The sequence below is a fragment of the Octopus sinensis genome, linkage group LG20, assembly GCF_006345805.1.
Source record: "Octopus sinensis linkage group LG20, ASM634580v1, whole genome shotgun sequence".
Taxonomy (NCBI): domain Eukaryota; kingdom Metazoa; phylum Mollusca; class Cephalopoda; order Octopoda; family Octopodidae; genus Octopus; species Octopus sinensis.
In genome coordinates, this window is record NC_043016.1 from 28,754,079 (window position 1) to 28,780,358 (window position 26,280).

The window sequence follows — 26,280 nt, forward strand, 5'->3', positions numbered from 1 at the left end:
TACCATATTTATTTTGAGATGCTCTGTGTTTCTTTCAATTACTTCAAATATAACGAAGAATTTAGTAAAATAATTTAGTTATTATTAAGCTAGTGTTAGCAACATTAATTGTGACTAAAGTTTGGTGGAAGATTTTAATTTAGGATTTTTGAAAACAAGACTTTTGTACTACAGAACCAGGGCCGGTTTCAGCCGGGTTGGTAACAAAAGGGTTAATATAGCTTTTATTTCTTGAGAATTAATATACATGTACATTCTATATTATTATCCATTTCACATGTAAACAAATGAGAAGTGTGTGTATATCATTGTTTAATGTCCTTTTTTTCCATGCTGACATAGGTTGAAAGGTTTGACAAGAACGGATGACTCAGGAGACTTTGATAGGTTCTATGTCTGCTTTGGCATGGTTTCCCCCTCTCAACTGAGTGCTCCAATACATACATACATACATACATACATACATACACTATGTATGTATCTAGTCATTATATGATCTCCATGAGTGACTGCAACTCTTGTTTTATATGACAGATAATAATGAAACTGTATAACAAAACTGGGTGGTTTTACTTGGGTTAGGGTTAATTAATTTTCTATGCTAAGCAAATACCATGATTCAGGGATTGCAATTGTATCATTGGCATTAGTAATATTTCTGTCTCCAAAATGATGATAATCTTTGGCAGTTTACTGCAAAAATTGTCTGCTATTCATTTACTGGAAGAGTGTTTAGCACTAATTCTTTTTCTAATGTATTTATATTTCTACAGACGACCAGATGATTGGACACTGTCATGGGGTGGTAGTGGACAAATTTTGGGGTGGGGCCATAATCACCGAGGCCAGCTAGGAGGTGTGGATGGTCCCAAGGTGAAGTTACCTGTCAGTTGTGAAACACTTGCAACTTTGCGACCGGTACAGCTCATTGGAGGAGAACAAACATTATTTGCTGTTACTGCTAATGGAAAGGTTGTATTACAAAACAGTTTCTCTTCTCCGTTTTTATTTTTATTTTCTTATATTTTCCAACTATTATTTATTCCCTGAATTATGAGTCTAAGCCAATGTTCTCTGTTCCCTTCTTAGGTTTATGGTACTGGATATGGTGCCGGCGGTCGCCTGGGTACTGGTGGTACAGAGTCGGTCGCTACACCAACTCTTCTAGAGTACATTCAACATGCATTTATCAAGAAACTTGCTGTGAATTCTGGTGGGAAACATTGCTTGGCATTATCTGCTGAAGGAGAAGTATTTACATGGGGAGAAGGAGAAGATGGAAAATTGGGTCATGGAATCAAAATGTGAGTATCTTGGACAAGGTTTAGTACTCTTATGTCAATCTCAAAATATTTGAGTAATTCTGTTTATCAGATCTAGGCATTTTTTCTTTTTTTTTTCTTTTTTTTACAGGATCAGGCAGGGGTCAAAATATTTTCACATCTCCAGCATTTTGGCTTTTCCTTTTGGATAGTTTTTTTGTTTTTTTTTTAAATTTGAAAGCTCCTTAATTTAAAGAATTTTTATAGAAATTTTGAAAATAACTTTTTGAAACCAGAATTTATTATTTCACATAGACTTAAATATTTTGTGCTATTGAATATATTGTGTACTTGAGGCTTTAATGTATGTTAGTCAAAGAGGTTTTTAAATTAATAATTAAAATATTCAAAAGCATGATTTTTATTCTTTCAGTCCTTGTGATCGTCCAAGAATGGTAGAGGCTCTCCGTGGAAAAGAAGTTATTGATATAGCAGCAGGAGGGGCCCACAGTGCTTGCATCACAGCTAGCGGAGAACTGTATACCTGGGGCAAAGGCAGATATGGCAGATTAGGGCATGGCGATAGTGATGATCAAACCAAACCAAAGCTGGTATGGCTTTCTACTATAAACAGATGTATCAGTGTGTGTGTGTGTGTGTGTATTTTATATTATACGTTATCGTTACATCATGTGGTAAAGAAGCTTGCTTTCCAACTACATGGTTCTGGGTTCAGTCCCACTGAATGAGCGAGTGTCTTCTATTATGACCTCAGGCCATCCAAAGCCATGATAGACAGAAACTGAAAGAAATCTGTTGAATGTGTGTGTCTGTTGTCCCCCACCACCATTTGACAACCAGTGTCAGTGTGTTTACATCCTTGTAACTTAGCGTTTCAGCAACGAGATCAATGAAATGAGTACCAGGCTTTAAAAAATAAAAATTACCGAGATTGATTTATTTGACTGAAGGTTTTTCAAGACAGTTTCCTAGCATGGCTACATTCTAATTGACTGAAACAAGTGAAAGATTAAAGATATATGTATATAATTATCTGGTCATGCTGCTTGTACGGATTCTTGTAACACTCTTGTCACCAACCAATTGTATCTCTATTAGGATCTTGAGCCATGATGAGTCTTTCATTATCTGATTACACAACCTTGGATGCCTTTCAGTTACTCTCTGATAGACCTTGGTGATCCTAACCGTTGTTCTTCTAAGAGTCCTCTGCTCAGTATCAATGTAAGAAGCACTGTTAGTTCAGTTGGGCTCTTCCACTACCTCTTCACAATCTGCCATGCTGCAGTCCCATGACTTCGCTGTATCCCTAGCAGAGTGGTTGAAGGGGTGCTATGCCTTTCCAAAAAGCCACCCATAACTATGCTGGGCATGGTCGTCAGTCTAAAGTATTTTCAAAATATCTGCATACCCTTATATGTACATACCTATATCAAAAATATTTTACTGCTTGCTATATAACCTGCAAACATTTTTATTACAGGTTGAAGTATTAAAAGATTATCGTGTGATAGATGTTGCATGTGGCAGTGGTGATGCACAAACATTGTGTATTACTGATGATGATAGTGTTTGGTCTTGGGGAGACGGAGACTATGGTAAACTTGGTAAGTTTTTTCTGTGCTTCATTTTTAACATCCTCTCTCCTGGTTGCTGTCATCCTCATCACACTCATATCTACCATCACTATTTTCCCCTTTCTTTAACACCCCCATTCACTATTTAAATTAAGTAACTGTTGAATTTATTATAAATACTGATTTGACAGAAAAAGAGCAATGAGCTAAAAATTTGACCCTTATTGTGTCAAATGTTGATAATTCATTTTAACAGAAGCAAAAGCTAATAATTTCTAGAAGACAACGTTGTTCAAATTCTCTGTCTTACATAGTATTTGGTGGAATCAACACCACAACCAAACATAGTAGAGTGCTGTCACTGCTTCTGATACCAAGTATAGGTATTATAGTTATAAACATAAAACTTCCATACTAAATTGTAAAAAACATTATTTCAAGTTTCTGTCACTGTACATCATCTAACCATTTTCTGCTGTCTGTCTCCTTCTCGAGCCCCTTTTATTCTTTCATCTTCCTCCTTCCCTTGTCCTGATATTTCTTTTTCTCTCTGCAACACTTCCACTTTTGTTCCACTAACACATTTATCTCTACACCCTAACTCTAACCACCTGTCAATCTCCTCTCACACTTTAATGAACTTATCTAACCCATCCTCCTTGTGTTCTCTCTTGTACTCCTCTACTTTTATCTTGAGAGTATGATCTGACACTGCATCACTATCTTTGTCTCCTTTCCAGCTCCTGTCCCCCTTCCAGCTCCTGTTCCCCTTCCAAACTTAAGCCTCTCAAAACTTTGCTTAAGGCTATCTCCCTCTCTACTATAAACCTCACTCAGTCAAAGGATCTTTTCCATTGTCTTGCAAGTTACTTGGCAACCTTAGTGCCTAGTTGCTCCGTGAAGTGTTTGGCATTAGGACAGGCATCCAGCCAAAGAAACCATGCTGAAGCAGATATTGGAGCCTGTTGTGGTTCTCTGGTTTGTATGATTTTATCAAACCATCCAGCCCATGCCAGCATAGAAGACAAACTTGAAATGATGTTTTTTACAATTTAGTATGGAAGTTTTATGTTTATAACTATAATACCTATACTTGGTATCAGAAGCAGTGACAGCACTCTACTATGTTTGGTTATGGTGTTGATTCCACCAAATACTATGTAAGACAGAGAATTTGAACAACGTTGTCTTCTAGAAATTATTAGCTTTTGCTTCTGTTAAAATGAATTATCAACATTTGACACAAAAAGGGTCAAATTTTTAGCTCCTTGCTCTTTTTATGTCAAATCAGTATTTATAATAAATTCAACAGTTACTTAATTTAAATATTTCTGGATATCATGATGACTTTTTTTATATCTATATTTTCTGAATGGAGAAAAATAATATTGACAATAAATGTATAAATAAAAAAAAAAACTTAAATATATTTTTTTTTTGTTTTGATTTTTAGGTCGAGGAGGGAGTGATGGCTGCAAGGTACCTATAAAAATTGAATCTTTACAGAGCCTCGGGGTCATAAAAGTTGAATGTGGCTCCCAATTTTCTGTTGCATTAACACAATCTGGTGCTGTATACACATGGTAAATATCAGAATAGAAGCTTTGTGTTTCCATGTTAATATAATGGTAGTGGTTGTAATTTTCCTGGTATGACATTAAACTGCATCTGGTAATGAGATTCTTGATAGGTAGTTTTTGGGAATATAGAGTTATCCCATAGCACTACTTCTAGGTCTGCTCTGACCCAGGATGGTAGTATTTATTAACCCTTTAGTGTTCACATTATTCTACCAAAATTAATCCTTTTTTATCCACATTGTTTTGAACTAATCATGCATTATCTTGTAGCTATGAGATTTTGATGTGGTAGCTGTTAATTTTTAAAACGATATTGTAGGGTTGGTGTGAGAGACCAGATCTGGTTAGTTTGAACATAAAACAGGCAGAATACTTATGGCCGGTTTAAACGCTAAAAGGTTAAGGGCCGCATTTATGTGGCTGGCTCTTAGATATTATATGTGTAGACATGTCCTGATGTCACACGAATCAGTGTCTCTGCCTAAATTTTAAATAGATCCTGTGCCTCATGGATAAGCTCGAGAGAGCAAATAACCAGTAGAGAGCAACAGGAAACCACTGCTGTGTCTTTGCCAAGAAAAATCGTGAATCTTGATAATGATGTATTGTGACTGTTGTATCATTGACTTGTCTTGCCTAGTGTCACATAATTCCTGTTGTAATTCCTAAACTGAGTAAGCTACAAGGTTTAAAGCTTATGTATTCACACCATGTAAAATTAATTTTGCATCATTTCATGGCTTTGAGATTTCAATGATGTGATTGTTTTTTTTTTTTAAATGACACAATAAGGTAGCTATGAATGACCATATCTGACTAGTTTGAACATAAAATAGGTAGAATATTTTGGCCGGATATGGCTGGTTTAAACACTAAAGGGTTAATGAAGAAAATGTGATGTTTCAGTTCTCAGTATTTTATTGTGATGATTTAGGAAAGGAAATAAATTAACCCTTATAGTATTTTAACTTTTTGCAGTGTTAAAATTTACTATAAAACATTGTCTGATTTTCTACTGTTTTAGCTATAAATTTAATGTTAACAATTAACATATCTACAAATATTGTCATGAAAACAATGTGTTAAATTGTCATCTTTGCCACGTTCTACTTTGGTAGAAAGGGCATATTGTTGTGAAGACGTGAAAGATAGAAAGACGTGTGTATGCTTGTGAAAAGATTTGTGGTTTATTTCACATAATTGGTAAAAAAATTTTATTCAATTGTTTAGGGGTAAAGGTGATTATCACAGACTTGGACATGGAACTGATGATCATGTACGGAAACCTAGACGTGTATCAGCTTTACAAGGCAAGAAAGTGATTGATATTGCTTGCGGATCACTACATTGTGTTGCCTGCACCGATACTGGTAAGGTGTATAAGCTTTTAATTCATTTTGTTCAACAAAAAGTGTTTACAAAAGTTAATAATTTATGACTAAATATCAAATGAAAATATTTCATGGTCAACAGTTCTAATTCCCTCACAATATTTGATACCTATAGGATATATCATTTTAGCTGTCTTCGAATAAAAAACTGGTTTCCCTTTAAAAACCAGATAGATAGGAGTTATCTTGTAACATCCGAAACCTTTTTGCACTGGTTGGTCACAATTCAAGCAGGAAAAATACTTTTAACGCATGAATGCCCTTAGAAAACTTTACAATGCTTTACCAGTAACTTTTTGCATGTTATTTTTGTAATACTGTGCATAATTTTATGGATACTCATGTCTAGCCATCAAAATCATAAATTTGCTGCAAAAATAATTGGGGTTTTTTTTTCTGAATAAGCCTTATTATAATCTGGAGGTCTCAGTGTTATATTTTATAAGTATCAAAATGTAAAATGCTTCAGGCCAAACAATTCCATTTATTTAATATTGATAGGATTTTGTGTTAGTTTCACTTCAAAATAAACTTTATGTGTATGATGCAGTCTCATGTAACCCATTTACTGAGTCTGCATTCTCTCTGTGTTTACTCCGTTTGTAGCTCATTTGCAGTTTTTCCTATATGTTCTAAATACTAATCAATTTGAAAATGTTTTCTATTCATTTTCAGGTGAGGTCTATACATGGGGTGATAATGATGAAGGTCAGTTAGGAGATGGCACCACAAATGCTATCCAAAGACCCAGGCTTGTTACAGCACTTCAGGGTAAATTTTTTTTTTTTTTTATATAAATACAATTTCTACAAGTGTACAAAATGTATTGAATTAAAATTTTAATTCTTTAGCATTGAAACCAGTCATATCTAGACCAATTATTCTCCCTGTTTCATGTTCAAACCATCCATATCTGACCTCCCACATCTACCCAACAATAATGTCATCATAAAAATAAAATCATGCCATCAAAATCTCGAAGCTATAAGTTAATTCATGATTAATTCAAAACTGAGAAGAAATAAGCATTACATTTGACAAAGCTGAATCCTAAAGGGTCGAGTCTGAGACTTTAAAAAACATTGGGCTTTTTAAGAACCAATTTCTGTCACCATAAAAGCACTTGAAATAAATATCTAATATAATTTTCTTTCATTACATAGAAAGAAAAGAAATTAGTTATTCAGTTAAGGTAAATAATAATCTTGTATTTTAGAACATGAGAGTGTACATATTAAAATTTGTCACATTCAAATCTCTATGAGGTAAATTTCAAAAGAAAAATTTTTTAACCCTTTTGTTACCAACCTGGTTGAAACTGGCTCTGGCTCTGTAGTACAAATGTCTTGTTTTCAAAAGTTCTGAATTAAAATCTTCCACCAAACCTTAGTTATCATTAAGTTAATGTTAGGAACATAAATTGTGACTAAGTTATTTTACTAACTTCTTTGTTATATTTAAAATTAATTGAAAGAAACACAGAGCATCTCAAAACAAAAAGGTTAAGGAGTTGTGGTGATGGGATTAAAATGCTTTCTTTGCAAAGAGTCATCATCATTTAGCATCTGTTTTCCATGCTGGCATTTGTTGAATGGTTTGGAAAAGTACAAGCCATAGAGCTGCGTCTGGCCTCAATGTCAGCTTTAGCATGGTTTCTACATCTGTATGCATTTCCTAACACCACTTTACAATGTGTAGAGGGTGTTTCTCTGAATTTCTGGATATAAATTTTTAAAATTACATTAAAAAGAAGAGACTACATATACATTGTCAATAATTGGACTAATATGGTGTAGGACAAATATTTCAAAATGTCATTACCATAATATATACTGTTTTAATTCTTCTAATATGTATTAGTAATATATACTTTTTTAAATTTTTGTAATATGTAAACGTAAAATGTTTGATATTTGCTCAAGGATCGTTACATTATGTTTTTAATGATAACTACTGTTTTACAACTACAGGTACAAAAATAAACAGAGTTGCATGTGGGTCTGCACACAGTTTAGCTTGGTCTACCAACAAACCAATCAGTGCTGGGAAATTGCCTTCAGTCATACCATTAGAATATAATCACCTCCAGTCCATTGAAATTCCTGTTCTTCGAAACAGACTTGTATTGCTTCATCACTTCTCAGATCTATTTTGTCCGTCGATACCAATGTTTGATCTCCAGGAAGGTGGATCCGAATGCAGTAGAGGAGAGGTTCTAACTAATCTAAACGCTCTTCGTGGAGTTTTAGTTTCTGCTTCAAAGGTAAACCTTTTCTTTTTTCTTTAGTATAAAATATTGCTGTGTTACAATATCTTTGTTTTCATACCATTACCGTAAATCCTCAACTATAATCCGCATTCTTTTCCCAAAATTTAAAGGTCAAAATTCCTAGTGCGTACTATATATGGGGTTAAAAATGAAAAATATTTTATAAGCAACTAGCAGTATCACCCGGCGTTGCTCGGGTTTCTAAGGGAAATAACTATATAAGCATTTTTTAGTTATAGCCAAAAAAATGCACTTAAAATGGGGGGGGGTTAATTTTTTTTCGAATCGTTGACTCACCATAGACATTTTTAGAGAGTTACTTCCCCTATATAATAGCGAAAAAATGCATTAAAATGGAAAAAATGATAGTAAATTTTTTTTTAAATCGTAGACTCATCGTAGACGCGTGCTAATACCCAGAAGGGCTCGATATGAATCACGACTATAAGATACCCGGTTTTAGTTAAACTGCACCGCAAAATGTGGGAGTAGTTAGGAATCTAAATTGTAGGAGACAGACACACAACTTCTCTTTTATATAAAAAGATGTCCGAGTCTCTATTTGCTGTCTGGCTATGTTTATTCAGACGCATTTTGTGATGTTGGGTGAGAAAATACCTTAAGCTAAGCCTGAAAGCAATGACGTCATAAAAGAATCATCCATAACTTGCAGTAAGCAACATTTATTAAACGTTATTGCTGTTATTTCTTATTTTCTGCAAACAAAATGCACAAAAAAGTTACACATTTGCATTATGTTATATATACAATAATAATAAAGGACGTTATATAGACCTTGACTCAAGTTAGAGAAGGGGTGCGTATTATACTCAGGGGCAGACTATACTCGAGGATTTACGATAACTCTTTTTTTAATTAATTTTGAAATATTGGTTATGCATTAATGGTAGGGGGTTGTTATGCATATGAGCTACTCCATTGTTCAGTGTTAGCAATTTAAGTAAGTGACAAATGAATTTGTTAATCTTCAAAATTGGACTGCATGCAAATTATTTCCTAAATGAAATTATATCTTTTTATTTTAGTGAAAACATGATTGTTATTTTCAGTTTCCATAATTTCTTTCTTAGATTTGTGTGTGGCTCTATCAGATTTAACTTGAATTCAATGTCCCTGTGTAAATTTTTTTACTGTAGGAAGCTTCTTTCCGGAAAGTTGTGCAAGCGACAGCAGTCAGAGATCGACAACATGGACCAGTTGTAGAACTAAACAGAATTCAAGTAAGTCTCTGACTTTCAGTAATGTTTCTTTATCAACAGAAATTTATTTTTGTTATTTCAACCTCATGTAACCACTGACCTTAGATCCCCCTCTCACCTCCAGGAACTTCCATTTTTCTTTCTTGTGCCTTGGTTTAAGATATAATCTATTATAAATAATCCCTATGTCCTTTCTAAAAATCTGGTGCCATCTCTATATTAAAATTTCATGTTGTATGACTGGGGGAAAAAATATCCATGCTAAGGTTTCAAAACTTCCCTTTTCTCCTTAAATCTATATCAGTTAATTTGAGCATATATTTATTATTATAGGTAAAAAGATCTCGAAGTCGTGGTGGGCTTGCTGGGCCTGATGGTACTAAATCAGTATTTGGACAGATGGCAGCAAAGATGAGTGTTTTTGGTCCTGATAGCTTAATGCTACCACACCGAGTATGGAAAGTTAAATTTGTTGGTAAGATTTCAATTGATATTCTTTTAAATCTTAACATTTTCATATAAACATGTCCTGAATCTATATATTTCAGATATAATGGCTGCATAATTTCTTAGAAACTAGTATAGTTTTGAAGAACATAATTTTTTATAGGACTTTCTCAAGATTGTGTTGTCTTTATTTCTTAATGAAAACTCTATTTAAAATTTCCATTGCTATATTTCTGTTGAAATATGGTGTTTGTTTCAATTAAGTTGATTTATTAACTTTTGTAATTATTAACCTGGTGTTTTGAACATAATTTAACATGAAATTTTGATGGAAAGTTTTTAATAAAGATCATTAACCCTTTCGTTACCAACCCGGCTGAAACCGGCTCTGAGTACAAATGTTTTGTTTTCATAAGTTTTGAATTAAAATCTTCCACCAAACTTTAGTCACAATTTATGTTCCTAACACTAGCTGAATGATGACTAAGTTATTTTACTAAATTCTTTGTTATATTTAAAGTAATTGAAAGAAATACAGAGCATCTCAAAATAAATACAGTAACGAAAGGGTTAAGATAATTTTAAGAACTGGGTTTATATCATAGAGCTAAGGACAATTTCATGCAGTTTGTTATAAAAATGGTTTCAGCCATAAACTACATCTTTTTTGCTGAAATATTTCTTTTCCTAGCAGGCTATGTATTTTGTTTTTTACATTTTATAATCTCATGTCATCTTAGAAAAACAATTCTCAATGTTATTTCAGGTGAAAGTGTCGACGATTGTGGAGGAGGATATAGTGAGTCAATTGCTGAAATGTGTGATGAACTTCAAAATGGCTCACTCTCATTACTCATTGTAACACCAAATGGTCGAGATGAGTCTGGAGCAAATCGTGACTGCTTTTTATTAAATCCAATGTTGAAATCGCCACTTCATCAAAACATGTTTAGATATTTAGGTAACCAATTTTACTAAACTTTATCGTTTTGTATCTAGTGACATTCTTTTAGTTTCAAAACTGTTAAAATATAGGAATATATTGTAATAAGTGTGTGTATGTTTTATATCTTGGTGTTGAATATATAATTTAACAAAGCAGGAGGAAAGAAACATTTACATGATGCAATACAATTACTATTACATGAAACTCGACATTCTCAATCAATGGCTCACAGTACTTCATTTTATAGCAATGTGTCAGTCCATTTTTAGTCACTTGGGGGTGGACAGAATCCTTTGACAACAATATGTAATGCATAATTTATATTAGGAATGGTCGTTTGGTTAAGTACTCTTCTGAAACATGGTTTTGGGTTTGGTTTCTTACTGCATAATAACTTTTGATTAGTCGACAAGCATGTCTGCTTGCACGTTGACCACTGCTATGTGAGTGAAATTTTGGTTGGTAGAAACTGTAGAGAAAAGTGTCGTAGGCGCAGGAGTGGCTGTGTGGTAAGTAGCCTTCTACCAACCACATGGTTCCGGGTTCAGTCCCACTGCGTGGCACCTTGGACAAGTGTCTTCTACTATAGCCTCGGGCCGACCAAAGCCTTGTGAGTGGATTTGGTAGACGGAAACTGAAAGAAGCCCGTCGTATATATGTATGTATATATATATATATATATATATATATATATATATGCGTGTGTGTGTTTGCGTCTGTGTTTGTCCTCCTAGCATTGCTTGACAACCGATGCTGGTGTGTTTATGTCCCCGTCACCTAGTGGTTCGGCAAAAGAGACCGATAGAATAAGTACTGGGCTTACAAAAGAATAAGTTCCGGGGTCGAGTTACTCGATTAAAGGCGGTGCTTCAGCATGGCCGCAGTCAAATGACTGAAACAAGTAAAAGAGTAAGAGTATACACAAGAAACACACACACACACCGTGTGGTTGAGAAACTTGCTTCACAATGATGTGTCCTTAGGTTCAGTACTACTGTGTGGAACCTCAAGCAAGTGTCTTCTATAGCCTCAGGCCAACTAAAGCCTTGTGAGTTGATTTGGTACACAAACTGAAAAAAAGCCTGTAGGATGTGTGTGTGTCTTTGTATTATATTTGTCCCCCCCCAGCACTGCTTGACAATGATGTTGGTTTGTTTGCATCCCCATAACTTAGTGGTTTGACAAGAAGACCAATAGAATAAGGTAACAGGCTTTAAAAAGAAAAAAAATTGGGGATCAGTTTGTTCAACTAAATTCTTTGTGGTACCCCAGAATGATTGCTGTCCAGTAACTGAAACAAATAGAAAATATAAACTGTGTGTGTGTGTGTGTTTATATCTGTGCATGTCTTCACTCCAATGCTGTTCATTTAGCACTGATAGTTCTTTTGTCCTACATGGAGAAGTCAGACAGTTTAAGTCATGGAATACCTTACTCGACAAATGTGTCAGGAAAAGACTCAGCAGAGTCTCATTTCAGCTCATACCAGTAGGGAGAAAACAGGCATAAAGTGATAATAGTTTTGAAATTTGGCACAAGACCTGAAATTTGTGGGGAGAACAGGTGATTAAATCAATTATAGTACTTCACTCACTGGTATTCGTTATTGACCCTTGGACGCAGGGTAGACATAGTTAACCCTGTCGTGCTGCATTCCTGCTATGGTGAGAACAGGTTAAGCATCGTCTCTGTTAGATTCCCAGTAAAGAGGTAATGAACAACATGTAGAAGATGCAGCCAATTCCATCCATTGGTTTGTCTGCAGTCATTACTCTTCAGTTGTATATGCAACTGTTTATTTCTTTTCTTTTTGTTCTGGGGCCCAGATGGAGGATAAAGTTAAGACATAGGCAACTGGGTCTGAGAATGTTAACCATAGCAGGTTTTGAACTTAGAGTATAAAAAGCCAGAACAAATACTGCAAGTCATTTTGTCCAATGCTCTAACAACCCCACCAGCCTACAAATAATGATGATAAAGGATAGCTGTTGGTATCTAACCTAGAAAATACAAAATGCATAATTAAACTTCAATTTTAGTCTGATTTGTAATTATTATAATAGCAACAATAACTGTGCATTTATATATTTACTTTCAAGGAATGCTGATGGGTATTGCAATTCGAACGGGAAGTCCACTTAGCCTTAATATAGCAGAACCTGTTTGGAAACAACTTGCAGGGATGCCTCTGACAATAAGTGATTTGACTGAGGTTGATAAAGATTTTGTTCCTGGTATGTTTACGACTTTCTTTTTTTTTTTTGTTAATCAGATATTAATACTCAGTATGATGTGCTCTCATACACGATGCTTTTTCCTTTTTATTCTGTTTTATTATAGGATTAATGTGTATCAAGGAAATGCTCAATGCAGATCTAAGAAATGCTGACATGCCATTTAGCGTCCCCAGTGCTTCTGGTCAAGAAATGCAATTATCGATGAAATATCGTATCACTCCCGAAAACAGATCAGAGTACATTAAATCAGCGATGAACTACCGGTAATGTTATAGAATAGTTTTTAATTTAATCAATTCTGCTTTGTTAACCCTTTAGCATTCAGATTATGCTGTCAAATGTGATGCTTATTTATTCTCATTGTTTAGAAGTAATTGTGCATTATCTCATATCTTTAAGATTTTGAAGATCTGCTTACTTATAGAATGACATTGTAGGGTAAATGTGAGAGGTTGGATCTGGCCAGTTTGAACCTAAAACAAGCAGAATATTTGGGCCAGTTTAAATGTTAAAGGGTTAAACGAGTAGGGTATGTGCTTTTTTTTTTTCTTTTTCCTGTGTCCACATTGAAAATTTTAAACTCTTTTGTAATTATGTAAGACAACATGTAGGATGTATGTGTGCATCAATATTTAGAGATTTAACTTTTTTTTTTTTTTTTGTACAGGGTGTCTCACTGATTGGATACATTTCATTTGTACTTCACAAGATAGGGAGTACTCTTCTAAGCTTGTTCAATCCAATTTAAAATGTGAACCATCATTACAAGACACTTGTAATAATCATTTTATTATTGAACAAAGTATGTAAATTGTTAAAATATATAAGCCTCTTGTGTTATACATTTAAAGAACAACTAGCTTCTCAATTCTTAAACAGGTTGCATGAGTTTGATGACCAAATAAGATGGGTGCGAGAAGGCATGGCCAAAGTTATACCAGTACCGTTACTGTCGCTTTTCACTGGATTTGAGCTAGAAACTATGGTAAGTATTTTTAATTATAAATGTACTAATTACATTGTATAGTTAATTTTGTTCAATAAAGTTAAGATACTTAATTTTTTAAAAACCGTAAAAGCTAATAATTTTAATTAGCTTTCATTCATATTAAATGTTGTTGTTTTTTTTAAGTTATTACTTCAGTAATATATTATATAATCCATTCTAGCATGGAAAGTAATGACTTTCTTGTAAGTAATGATTAAATGAAAACTTCTGTTAAGTGAAATAACATCAGCAAATTTTTAGATTTTATATTTGTATTTCCTATGCTGTTAATATATTCTTCATTTCAGTGTTTTTTTTCTTTTTCTTGTACTTTGAAAGTGTACTCAGTTGTTCTCTAAAATGCTCGGTATAACAGCAAAAATTGCTCAGAACACAGTTTCAAATTGCAATACTGTGTTATTGCAAAAAATGTTACTCTCAAAACTGTGTTCTAAAATTTAGCATATATCAAATAAAGAGTTTAATGCAAGGAATTTTCAGAAATTTATTTTTAAATACCCTGTTTTTTATTTCTTAAAAAGAAGTACCTTTGAAAGAAGTTAACTAAAAGACATTCATTCTGTAGAAAAAGGTTTGTGTGGTGCATGTCCATAGGGATCTTGTATTGTAGAAGCTCTGATCATTAGAGTGTCCTTTTCTATTTTTTAACCTTCCTGAAAAGATTCTATAGAACTGTACTTCAGTGTATAAATATGGAAGTTAAGAAGACGTTTTGCATTATGGAATTACCTCATTTTGACAAAAAGCTAACGGTGATGCAACCATTCAGGCCTATGGAATTTGTATATTTTTTTGTACATGATTTTATGCTTTTTATTCGTTTTCATAACATTAAAGAAATTGGATCAAAGTGCTCTGTCTAAGAAACAAAGCAATACTTTTAGATCTATTTCTCAAAATACAAAGCAGATTTCCGTGGTTCATCATCATCATCATCGTTTAGCGTCCGTTTTCCATGCTGGCATGGGTTGGACGATTCAACTGGGGTCTGGGAAGCCAGAAGGCTGCACCAGGCCCAATCTGATCTGGCAATGTTTCTACAGCTGGATGCCCTTCCTAGCGCCAACCACTCCGTGAGTGTAGTGGGTGCTTTTTACGTGCCACCGGCACAGGTGCCAGACGAGGCTGGCAAACAGCCATATTTTCTGCTCAGTATCATTCAATTGTAATTGACAAAAGATAACGTTGCCTGATACTGAAAAATTAGTTGAATATATTCTGAAATCTTCATATAGCATGCCCATATAAAGATACAACACTGGCTCCTTGTTACTTTCCATTAGTTTATACAGGGCCTACTTAACTCTGAACCAGGAGAACCAGTTCGCATGACATCAGAGCATGTTCACACCCAGATGGGTCTGTGGAATACATATCTAAGGGCCAGCTCAACTGTGGGTCCTGTATACCTTAGCAGCTACAAGACTATATTCTGCTACTTCACCCATAACTGGAACCATTGTCAGTTACTACTACCCAGGAGTAGTGCTGACTGAAGGATAACTCCCTACTCCTGAAATCCTGTGTTACAACCTCACCATGTTTTGTCCAAATGAAATATATTAATAATGTTGTGAATTGATTGGATGAAAATAATTATATTCCTCCATTTAAATATCACCAGAGTTGGCTATTGGCTTTTACCCTCCTCTGCTACATAAAATAATAGAGATAGCAATTCCTTTCCTCCCCTCTAATGCCTTACAGTTGATGGATGAAAGATCTGGGGAAGGGTGACAATTAAACATTTCTTTCTACTGGATGAATGTCAAATTGATTTCTTTGGAATAAATACTATTATTTGGTTATTTCTAAATTGTTTTCTAAATGACTATTATTTGAAAATTTCTGAAGATTTCCTTGCCATTGCTCTTTGGTAACCAAGTGGTTACCAACTTAAAATTTGTTACCTCTAAAATGCCTCCTCCAGCATACGGTTGGGTCAGTTTTGTTTTTTCATACTGAAATATCTCTTCGGCTCATTAGTGCTAATTATCTATATTTTATATTTAAAATATTTATAATTAACATGTGCTGCCTTTAAAGTTGTATACCAACTTAAAATTTGTTACCTCTAAAACGCCTTCTTTAGCATATGGTTGGGTTAGTTGTTTTTTTTTTTTTTTTACATGTTGAAATAACTGGTATATTTTATAATTAAGACGTTTATAATCAACATGTGCTGCCTTTATTTATGATTAATTAATTTTTCCTTTATTAGAACTGTTATGGTGTAGACTATTTCTCTTCAGTAATTAAAGTTCAGGTGTTTATAATTAATATTCTACAAGGGTTAAATTCCAGTAATATTCTTCTGAAAGAATTTATGGATGTAGAAAAAAAAATGAAATAAAAAAAATAAACAATAGGCGCAGGAGTGGTTGTGTGATAAGTAGCTTGCTTACCAACCACATGGTTCTGCGTGGCACCTAGGGCAAGTGTCTTCTACTATAGCCTTGGGCTGACCAAAGCCTTGTTAGTGGATTTGGTAGACAGAAACTGAAAGAAGCCCACTGTATGTGTGTGTGTATGTATATTTATATGTATATGTGTGTGTGTGTTTGGCCCCCAACATCACTTGACAACCAATACTGGTGTGTTTACGTCCCCGTAACTTAGCAGTTCGGTATAAGAGAATGGTAGAATAAGTACTAGGCTTACAAAGAATAAGTACTGGGGTCGATTTCTTCGACTAAAGGCAGTGCTCCAGCATGGCCTCAGTCAAATGACTGAAACAAGTAAAAGAGTAAAGAGTAAATAAATTAATAGTTATGTGTCACATAATTCTTATGTTACTGATGTTAGAAGTCATTACAAACTCAACAATCGGTCAGTCCGTATCTCAATAGTAGATTGGGCTAATTACTGAATTTGAGTATTCAGTATCTGATCTGATCTTGTATTATAACCTCTTCTTTTAAGCCAGAACTCTAGGACACTTATTTATCTAAATGAAAGTCATTTAACTTCAAATTTGTGTGTGTTTTGTCATAAGACTCACACAAACAAATCTCCTGCAGCAGTTAAATTTAAAAAAAATTTTTTTTTTATCTGCCTTGAATTGTTTCATCTATGGTAATAAATGTATATTTATCCAGCGTTATTCATCTGCAGAGCACCAACAAAATGAGCAGATTCTACTTATTTTTAACCAGTCCATAGCCAATGTTCTGCCTTGTGTATATCATATACAGAAGTTTAACAATTATCTCAGATTGTTCCAAGTAGCAATACTGAAGATGTAAAATGGTGGTAACTGGCACCATAAGAATTAGTAGAACTGGAATTATTTATTATTTAGCCTGAGAACAAGGATGACAGCATTGCTTTTTGTTAGTAGTAGGAGAGGTGGAGTCTGTGTATGTGATACTTTCAGAAAAGAGGTTTACTTATAGTGTAGCCTGGATAGAGGAAACAATTTAGAAGATGGGAGTGGGGATGAGGAGTATCATCCAGAATTTTTTTTTTTTTTTATCTAAGTTTACTGAAGAGATTAGTTTATTGCCACAACATATTTGTTGCATTCTTTAGGGAGATTTAACCAAAGGCAAGCAAAAGAGGGAGAAAAGGCTGTATAAATTGCATGCACAGTCATCTGACTTAACTCCTGCAAGGCTAATTAAAACACATCCTCGGGAGAGAAGTGAGATGGCGTGCATTAGCTTTCGAAACTTCAACAAGGATAATCAATTTTGAACAATTTACCCTTTTGTTATTATTCTTGTATACTGAGTCCCTCCTTATAAGCTATGTTACTTCCCCCATCACGTATCGATTAAAGCATGCAGATAGTTACTAATTAATTAATATCCAAATATTTTTCAAACTCTTTTTAATCACTGGATATTCTGTGTGTAGTAAAAGATTAGGGTTAAAATTATTTTATGTTTATTCAAAATGGGCTAAAACTTAACAAGGAAGCCTCTATGTATTGCCTTCCTAAAAGTAGTGGTCAGATTACACCCTACCAACTTAGAAGGGAGAAAATATATTGGTCTTTGATACCCCTCCCAAAAATAAAGATGGACTAGGGTTTGCTTTTTATTTTCAATAGAAGGTCAATATCTGTGACCTTTTTTCAGGGCCGCTGTAGATGTCCATCCAGAGGCCTGGTCTCTAATACCTTACAACAGAATGAACCTTGCCAAAGACACAGCTGAGTTGTGGTGTTAAACTAAGCACCAAATTAAATCTGTCCAATTTCAATAACTTAGTGTTAGCTGATGCTTGCAGCTGCCTGCCTTTAGCGTTGTACACTGTTTTGGAACTAAAAATGGTATTGGAACCGTTTCTTAACCTATTACTATAAGTCTACTTGCATCTAAGTAATAAATTTATGCCATTATTCTGAAGTATTTTTCATAGATTCTGCAATAAATACATTCATATATTTTCTGACAGTTTAAGCATTGAGATTATTCCATCAAATGCAATGCTTTTTCCTTTACATTGTTTAGAATTATGGATTATCTTGTAGTTTTGAGATTTCAATGATGTGCTCAAAGCTACTAGATAGTGTGGGATTGATTGAAGAGAATGAATAAATTAGTATTTACATTTGACAAAGTAATCTAAGTGCTAAGGTATTGCATTATAGCTACATACGTTCAATTAATAATACACAAATAAGGAAAATCTATCCACCAAAGCAGTGATGAGCATTCATTCTCATTGTCTGACATTTACACATGCATATATAATAACTTTAGCCTGTGATGGGGTTGAAAATTGAAGTAATTAGGTACTCTCCGCCCCTTACCCTGTCTTGGTACAGTTTCTATTAATTGTTCAAGCATCTTTTGCATGAAATTATGAAGAATGTCATTGGCTAGGAACAACATAGGACAAAGTTACGAGCATGCACGACCATCTGACTTGCCTCCTGCGGAACACAATCTGCATATCCTCGGGAGACAAGTGAGATGTCGTGCATTAGCTGATGAGACTACAGTCCTGATGGAATTACAAGCTGGCTTCTATTAACCCGAGGAGATGAGGCATCATCGTCATAAATAAGAAATATTGCTGTTAATGGTGGCAAGATAAAAAAAAAAGTTTTTGCTGTTTCTGTTTTGTATTGAACAACTGATTGATCACTTGATGTAAAAGTAAAATTTTTCTTTCAGAAAACATTGGTAATATTGGAGGAAATATTCAGATAGACATTTTTTATCCCTTTTTTTGCAAACAATGGTTTTGATTCTACTGCAATTCTCTTTTATGAGAGGGAACTTAGGCAAAGCAGAATCATTGGCTATGTAATCCAAAGTGTGTTTAAACCCACCTGTGATTGCTCCTGATTTTATGATACTTCCTGTTTTAAAGTAATCAAAATTAAAACCTTCTATCAAAATTTCATGTCACTTCATTCCAAGCCCCCAGCTTAATAAATGACAATTATTTTGCTAAATTCTTCATTTTCAAAATAAATTGAAATAAAGACTGTATGTCAACAGAAATATGGTTAATAAAGGGTTTAAATAATGGTAGAGGTAATTTCCAGGTAGTTGGAAAAACGGTAGGGGGAGAGGTGTGCTGAAACGTTCTTGTTTTTAAGGGTGTTGCTAATGGCCTGGTTGGAAGCCCAACCTTCCAAGTTCTTTCACGTCATCATTGTTTAACATCTTTCTTCCATGCTGGCATGGGTTGGACACCTTCACAGGAGTTTTGGTGTGGTCTTTTATTTATGGTTGGATGCCCTTCCTAGGACCAACCACTCTGCAGAGTGGGGTGAGTGCTTTTTACATGGCACGATTTAGAAAAACTGAAGACCTACTGCAATAAGTGTGTGAATCTGAGAGGGGAATGTGTTGAATAAAATCATAATTGACCCTCTTTTATTTTCTTTTACCCAAAGCCGGGAACTTTTCAGCACTCCCTTGTAAAAGACATGCTGATAATGTACAAAGACGCACGATCAAAGGTGTGTTGACCTTCTGGACCTGCTCTCTATGTTGATTAATCACATGGAATTATTTTAGTTGAGGCACCAAAGCGGGTGTAATTTATAGAGTTATGCATAGTTGAGACTTCAGAAGAAACTACATGCTTAAATATTTATAATTGGCTCTAGGAAACCTTGGTGGTAACGAATGATGCACACTCATCTGGCAATCTTCTGTAATATGTCTAATTAATTAGTAAGATACAATAGAGTTCACTGAGCCCCAGAAAAATTTGATCTTAACTTTTATTAGTCTTGAAGCCATAGGTATGTATGTGGATATATGAATTGCAGAAGGTCTGATATGTGTCTTCTGTTAAATGAATTCATGATGGATTGAGGAATTCAGAGACAAGTTGAAATAGACCATAAGGAGACATTTATTACAACTGCTAAAATTTGATGAAGCAAATTGGTAAGACAATTCAATTGTCAAAACGTATAGATTTAAATGTTCATCAAAATGTAGATATGAAGGTTAGAGAAAAACCTGAAATACAGCATCACAGTAATTCTGGTTCTATTCAAATGTTGGTAAGACACTAAGCATGATGATGTCTAGGATTCTGGTTTGAAATCTGTTCAAACTGAAAACTGCAGTTGAAGTCAAAATTGTTTTCGGGTAGAGGTCCCAGGCCACTCATAGCAAAACTCTCCCCCCTTGGGACTTAGCAGGACAGAAATTCTAGTTTTATAACTGATAAGCAGATGCTAGGCTAATCCATCATGTTAAAGGCATGGACAGTCCAAGCAAAACTAAGTGGATCTGACCATCACATGATGAACCAAAATGGGTAGTTAAAAGTAAAAAGCTTCAATGTGAGCAACTAGAGTTCAAGAGCGCTCGTGCTGCTGCTACAGTCTCAAAACTTTAGAGAGCATAAAGAGTGTAGTTGAAAACAGGCTACCACTGATAACTTTTGAATTAATTGAAATGGTAATGTAACGGGGAAAAAATCATTAGTGTTAATGAAAATTACTGTCAAATGGAGGGAAGGGGAAGAACTCCTGTAAAAATTGAATGAAATGGTGGTATACAAGGAAGATAACCATGGGTATGGTTTTGGTTTCTGAAAATATATAATTTTTGGTATGAAAATAGTTTATTGATTGTTACCATAACTAAGAAACATTTGGCTTATTCCTTGTTTCCACAGCAAATAATTCTCTGGTCTTGATGGTTATGTATTCCACTGAGCAGTTCTTATCTGTTTTAGAGTTATCATAGTGACCAGAGATCTAGTTTATTCCACATGCTGCTTGCATCTCTCCAGCTAAGTTTTGGTCAATTTTAATTTGGATAATTCTTTCTGGTCATTATTTGACATAAATTTTCATTAATGCTAATGTGTCTTCATTCAGTTATTCTCAAGTACAGTATTAAGTGAATGATTGAATATATATGTGTGTGTGTGTGTGTGTATTTATATAGTTTAAGCTGGTATATTAGTTTAATGCTCGGGAAGAAAAGAAAAGTTTCAAGCCTACACTCTTGGAGAGAAAGGATTAAGAGTAAAAAATATGTATTAACCCATTGTGTGTGTAAATATGAATATGGGTTTTATAGATAATTTGTGAGAAAGTTATCATTTTAGGTTACATTAATATTTTATTCAGTTATGTATTGTTTGTCTTTAACCAAATAACCAGATAGGTATTAGTGAGTGATAGAGTTGTTTGATATTGCAATATAACAGAGATACAATACAATGATGTGATGCTGCTGCTACACTAAATCATTCCTGGTCATAGCTTTGGGAAACATAAGCTGATTAAGAATTTTGAGAAGATTCTTGTAGGTGCTACTCATTTGTTAATTCTTGAAATTAGTTTATTACTAAAATCTAGAGTAGTGCTTAGAAGCACTACTTTCATGGAATTATAGCAAGAATTTAATTCTTGCTATAATTCCATGAAAGTAGCTCTGGTTGTAGTTCTGACAATTAGAATTCTTGTCTCTTAATTATAACCTTGGTTAATGATTTAGGGTCTTACTGTCTCTCATTGTATTATGGCTTGTTACTCTGCTTATTCTATTTGTTTACAATCAACTAGTTATTAGCTGAAATAGCAATTATTCTGTTAAACAGCTTCTATGAGTATGGATGTGATGTGGCAGCTTGCATTATGTGAGTCATTAGTGATAGTAGCACACCAAATGTGATGGCATCTCCAAAGACAATTTGTTTAATTTTTATGATATCACTATAGAACTTTCAGGGTGTTTCCTAGATTAACCATGATTTTAATATAAAATTCCAATATAACCACTGTTTGAATGGAAAATTTTATTTGAATTATGTTTTTATTTTAAATTGTAATATTTTTGACTGGATTATTATAGCTGAATAATATTGTGTTGTTAATTTTCATGCTGAAATTATTCCATATTTGTTAACCCTTTTGATATCAAACTGCCTTAGATTTTGCTTATGAAAGAAACTTCTAAAGCAATCTAAATTAAGACCGTCCATTCATATTCCTTATGTTCCAAACACCAACTTAATACTGACAGTTATTTTTATTTAATTCTTCAATTTCTAAATTAATTGAAACAAAGGCAGTCTTTTTCAAAGAGGGATTAGGTAATGCCATTCCAATTTGAAGGCCACCTTCTGTAGTAATGCACTGCACACTAACATTACTAGGAAGGAAAAAAAAATATTTGTAGCTATTATGTTTGAATGTTCTAAATGATTTTTTTGTTGTTGTTGGAAGCCAACATTAACTCAATCTATTCATAATCTGTATTTTTTAAAATTTCAAATGTACTAGTGTTTATATCAAGCTTGTTTTTTTTTTTTTTGTTTTTTTTTTGTTTCAAAATTAGTTTTTATACACCTTAAATGTTAGCAAAGATGTTTATGTTGTCAGGCAATTTATATTTATTAACTCTTCATTAATGTTCATTTTCACACTTAATTAACACTTTGTGTTTAAAGAGTAGTGACATTGGCACATTTGGTGGAGATGCTAGACTAGATGCTCTCAAAATCTCTAGTTTGGTCTTTCCCATTTGTGTTAAAATCAAACCAGAATTAATATTGTTGTATATTGATAATTGCTTAAATACCTGTTAAAATCATTGTTACTTTCTGAAATTAATGTTACATATTGATGTTGATTATTTAAATACCAGTTATAATTCATTGTTATTTTCTGAGATTAATGTTGTATATTGATGTTGATTGCTTAGATACGAATTATATCTTTTATCAGTTTAATGTTATTGTTATTGCAGTTCTTGATTTTGCCAAGAACTCCAGTTTGTTGTTGTTGTTGTATAATTTAAATTCTTAAATAGGTGTGTGGCAGTCCTGATATACCGTTGACTCTGCTGAAATCAGTGGCCACATATAAAGGTATAGATGCTACTGCACCTCTAATACAGTGGTTCTGGGCAGTAATGGAAGAATTTACTAACACTGAGAGGTCCTTGTTTTTGCGATTTGTTTGGGGCCGAACGCGATTACCACGAACTATTGCTGATTTCAGAGGAAGAGACTTTGTTTTACAGGTAATTTTTATATTGAGATATTTTTAAAAGATACTTCAGTGATGACTTTTTAATCAGTACTTATTAATGTTCATGTGGTTATTTTATGAAGAGATAAACCTGTGAAATTCAGTTAATGCACAAAGCTAGTGGTTAGTTTAAAACTGAAAACCTTAACTTTGCTGGCTTAACCCTTTAGCACTTAAATCAGCCATATCAACACCCATGTCTTCTGTTCTATGTTTAGATCAGCCAGAACTGAACTCTCACATCTACTGTACAATGTCATTGTGAAAATAAATAATTGAGTCACTGAAAATAGTGCATAATTAATTCAAAACAGTATGAATAAGTAAACATTACATTTGACAATAATCTGAATGCTAAAAGGGTAAATATTACCAAAAAGTTAAATTAGAGACATGTTTCTCTTGAAGGAATTATTTTTTGTCACATCCAAAATAAAAAGACTGGTTCTTAATGTTGATACATTGTTGGTAGAGTTAGGACTAAACTAAGTAGTAGTAGAGTATTTAAGAAAATTATCAAACAGCTTTATGTATGAAAATAAGTCTTCATAAGAAGTGCTTAGCATTTTTTTTTTGTTTTTTGTTTTTTTTTCCAACAGGTCTTAGACAAGTATAACCCACCTGACCATTTTCTCCCAGAAAGCTACACCTGTTTTTTCCTCTTAAAAATGCCAAGATATTCGTCTCAAGATATATTAAAGGAAAAATTAAAATATGCCATCCATTTCTGCAAATCTATCGACACTGACGATTACGCCAGAGTTGCCCTCACTGGAGATCTCATGGATGATGACAGCCATGATGCTAGTGAAGAAAGTGATGACTTGGATAGTATTGAATCAGGAGAATTTGTGGATTCTGACTGAAGGTTCTTCCCCCACCCACAACAACCACCACCACCACCACCACGACTATCATCTTCTGTTCCTGTCTTGTTAAATTAATGTCTTAAAGAGGCACAAGGCCGGAGAAATTTTGGCAGGAGGAAACAGTCAATTTTATTGACTTTAACAAGATGTTTAACTGACTAGATGTTGCCAAACATTTTGTCACTGCTCTTAATGTCCTGTTAATCCACTGCCTTTGTCTATTAATTTACCACCTTTGTCTTGTTCAAATAATAAATAGTTGTTTGACATGATTTTTTTTTTTTCTTTCTCTATGAAAATTGGAGGTTTTGAATGTTTGGGTGAGGTTTAAACCTTGTTCTTCCTCTACCATCACCCTCCTCCCTTATTTACACCTGCTCTTGAAACATTTACCTGACCAACTCTATGACAAAACAAAACACAGTAAGAGGCAACAGGCCCATGCATGTCTTCATTATTAAACCTAGCTAACAACTAATGTACAGGTCTTTAGTTGAAGTCACAAGGTTGGAATGCATGGCTGTGTAGTCAATATTTCCTGATATAAATAATAAGGAATAGAACATTGAAAATGTGAACAAAACATTCCCCTACCTCCCTTGCCCTTTGATGGACATTCTGTCTGCCCTTTCATGATTTACAAAAAAACTTATTTATTTTTCAGTTATTTAAATAAAACATTTCATTATTCCCTTCCTTCCCCTTCCCAGTTCAGTTAAAAGACTTCAATGCTTCATGGCAGCATGGTTAAGATGACTAAATATCTTTATATATCATTCTATTTGTTTTCAGTTAATAAAGTTGAATGTTATAAAAAAATGATAGATTTAATGTGAATAAAAATAGACTTTAATGTGAAAATTGTTGTTGTTTTTTAATTTGATAAAAAATACACCTGGACTGTTGAAATTTTGTCTTTGCTATAAGTTTTTTTTATTTTAACTTAATATATTTCAGCTTTGTAGTCTTTTTTTTTTTCTAATTTATTTAAGTCAATCAGACAACCAAACAGCTAATTGTTTATATAAAATTAGTTTCAACTGTCTTGAAAACTACTGTGGATCACATATGTTGATTCTCTTTCTAATCTGCTTTGTATGGGCTGAACAAGAATTTGCTTGTTGCTATGTCAGTATTTGAACATCTGGACTGATGCATGCCTCTTCCACCTATTTTACTTCAGCTGTACAACCAATAGTGATGCCATTCACTCTGATAATAGAATTGCTATTAGGAAGAAACTAAACTGGTGTTGAGATTTCTACAGCTAGAGGGCTCTAGTTGTACATGCACATATTGAAAGACTAAATGTTGGAATAAAACTGGCATCTGTTTTGAAAGAAAGGAAAATATTTTTTTAATTTTTTGATCTAGTTTTCACGTTTGTATATATTCAGTTATATTGATATGCTTAGTTTTGTTTTTGTACGTACCTGTGGTTTGTGTCACACTTCGAAGGAAGAAATAGGTAGAAAGGTTGGAGGGAGAGGTACAAAGAGAGAGTAAGTGGTGACGAAAAGGAAGGGAAGAAAAATGTTAATCAGTATTTTCAGAGTATACATACATCAAAAGAAAAGTAAATACATAGACACATTGGTAAAACAAAGACAAATAACTGCAGCAAATATTGGATGTCACTTTCACTTTTCATTACCACACCAGGATAAAATTAATGCACAAGTGGCTGAGTACACCACAGAAATGCTTACCATTAACGTAGTTCTCGGGAAGATTTAGCCTCACATAATGACAAGGCCAGCCCCTTTGAATTACAGCTACAACTCATTTTGGCCGGCTGAGTGGATTGGAGCAAGATAAACCGTCAAGTGGTTGGAAAAAGATCCAATAGAGGAGCAGGAAAATCTTTTTAGTCATTAGGGTCACTATGGGTGTTAATCCAGTCCTAACAGCGGCTTATCTTGTCTGCCTCTCGATAAATCGGTCGGCTTGCAACTCAACACCTGGAGGGCAAGTCAATGTCTA

At 33.9% G+C, this 26,280-nt stretch overlaps 1 protein-coding gene across 1 annotated transcript in view; it reads left to right on the forward strand.

Annotated features, from left to right (window-relative positions):
* The window catches only part of LOC115222504 (E3 ubiquitin-protein ligase HERC2-like), a 226,020-nt gene extending 200,862 nt beyond the window's left edge, over positions 1 to 25,158 (forward strand). Inside the window, 16 exon segments of the mRNA XM_036511621.1 lie at positions 774 to 972; positions 1,090 to 1,304; positions 1,696 to 1,873; positions 2,767 to 2,890; positions 4,314 to 4,443; positions 5,671 to 5,810; positions 6,507 to 6,602; positions 7,802 to 8,094; positions 9,258 to 9,341; positions 9,654 to 9,795; positions 10,534 to 10,728; positions 12,813 to 12,947; positions 13,054 to 13,213; positions 13,830 to 13,935; positions 23,208 to 23,420; positions 24,028 to 25,158. Of these exon segments, the coding sequence (XP_036367514.1) occupies positions 774 to 972; positions 1,090 to 1,304; positions 1,696 to 1,873; positions 2,767 to 2,890; positions 4,314 to 4,443; positions 5,671 to 5,810; positions 6,507 to 6,602; positions 7,802 to 8,094; positions 9,258 to 9,341; positions 9,654 to 9,795; positions 10,534 to 10,728; positions 12,813 to 12,947; positions 13,054 to 13,213; positions 13,830 to 13,935; positions 23,208 to 23,420; positions 24,028 to 24,294 (2,677 nt within the window). The 3' untranslated portion in view covers positions 24,295 to 25,158.
* Positions 25,159 to 26,280: the final 1,122 nt, after the last annotated feature.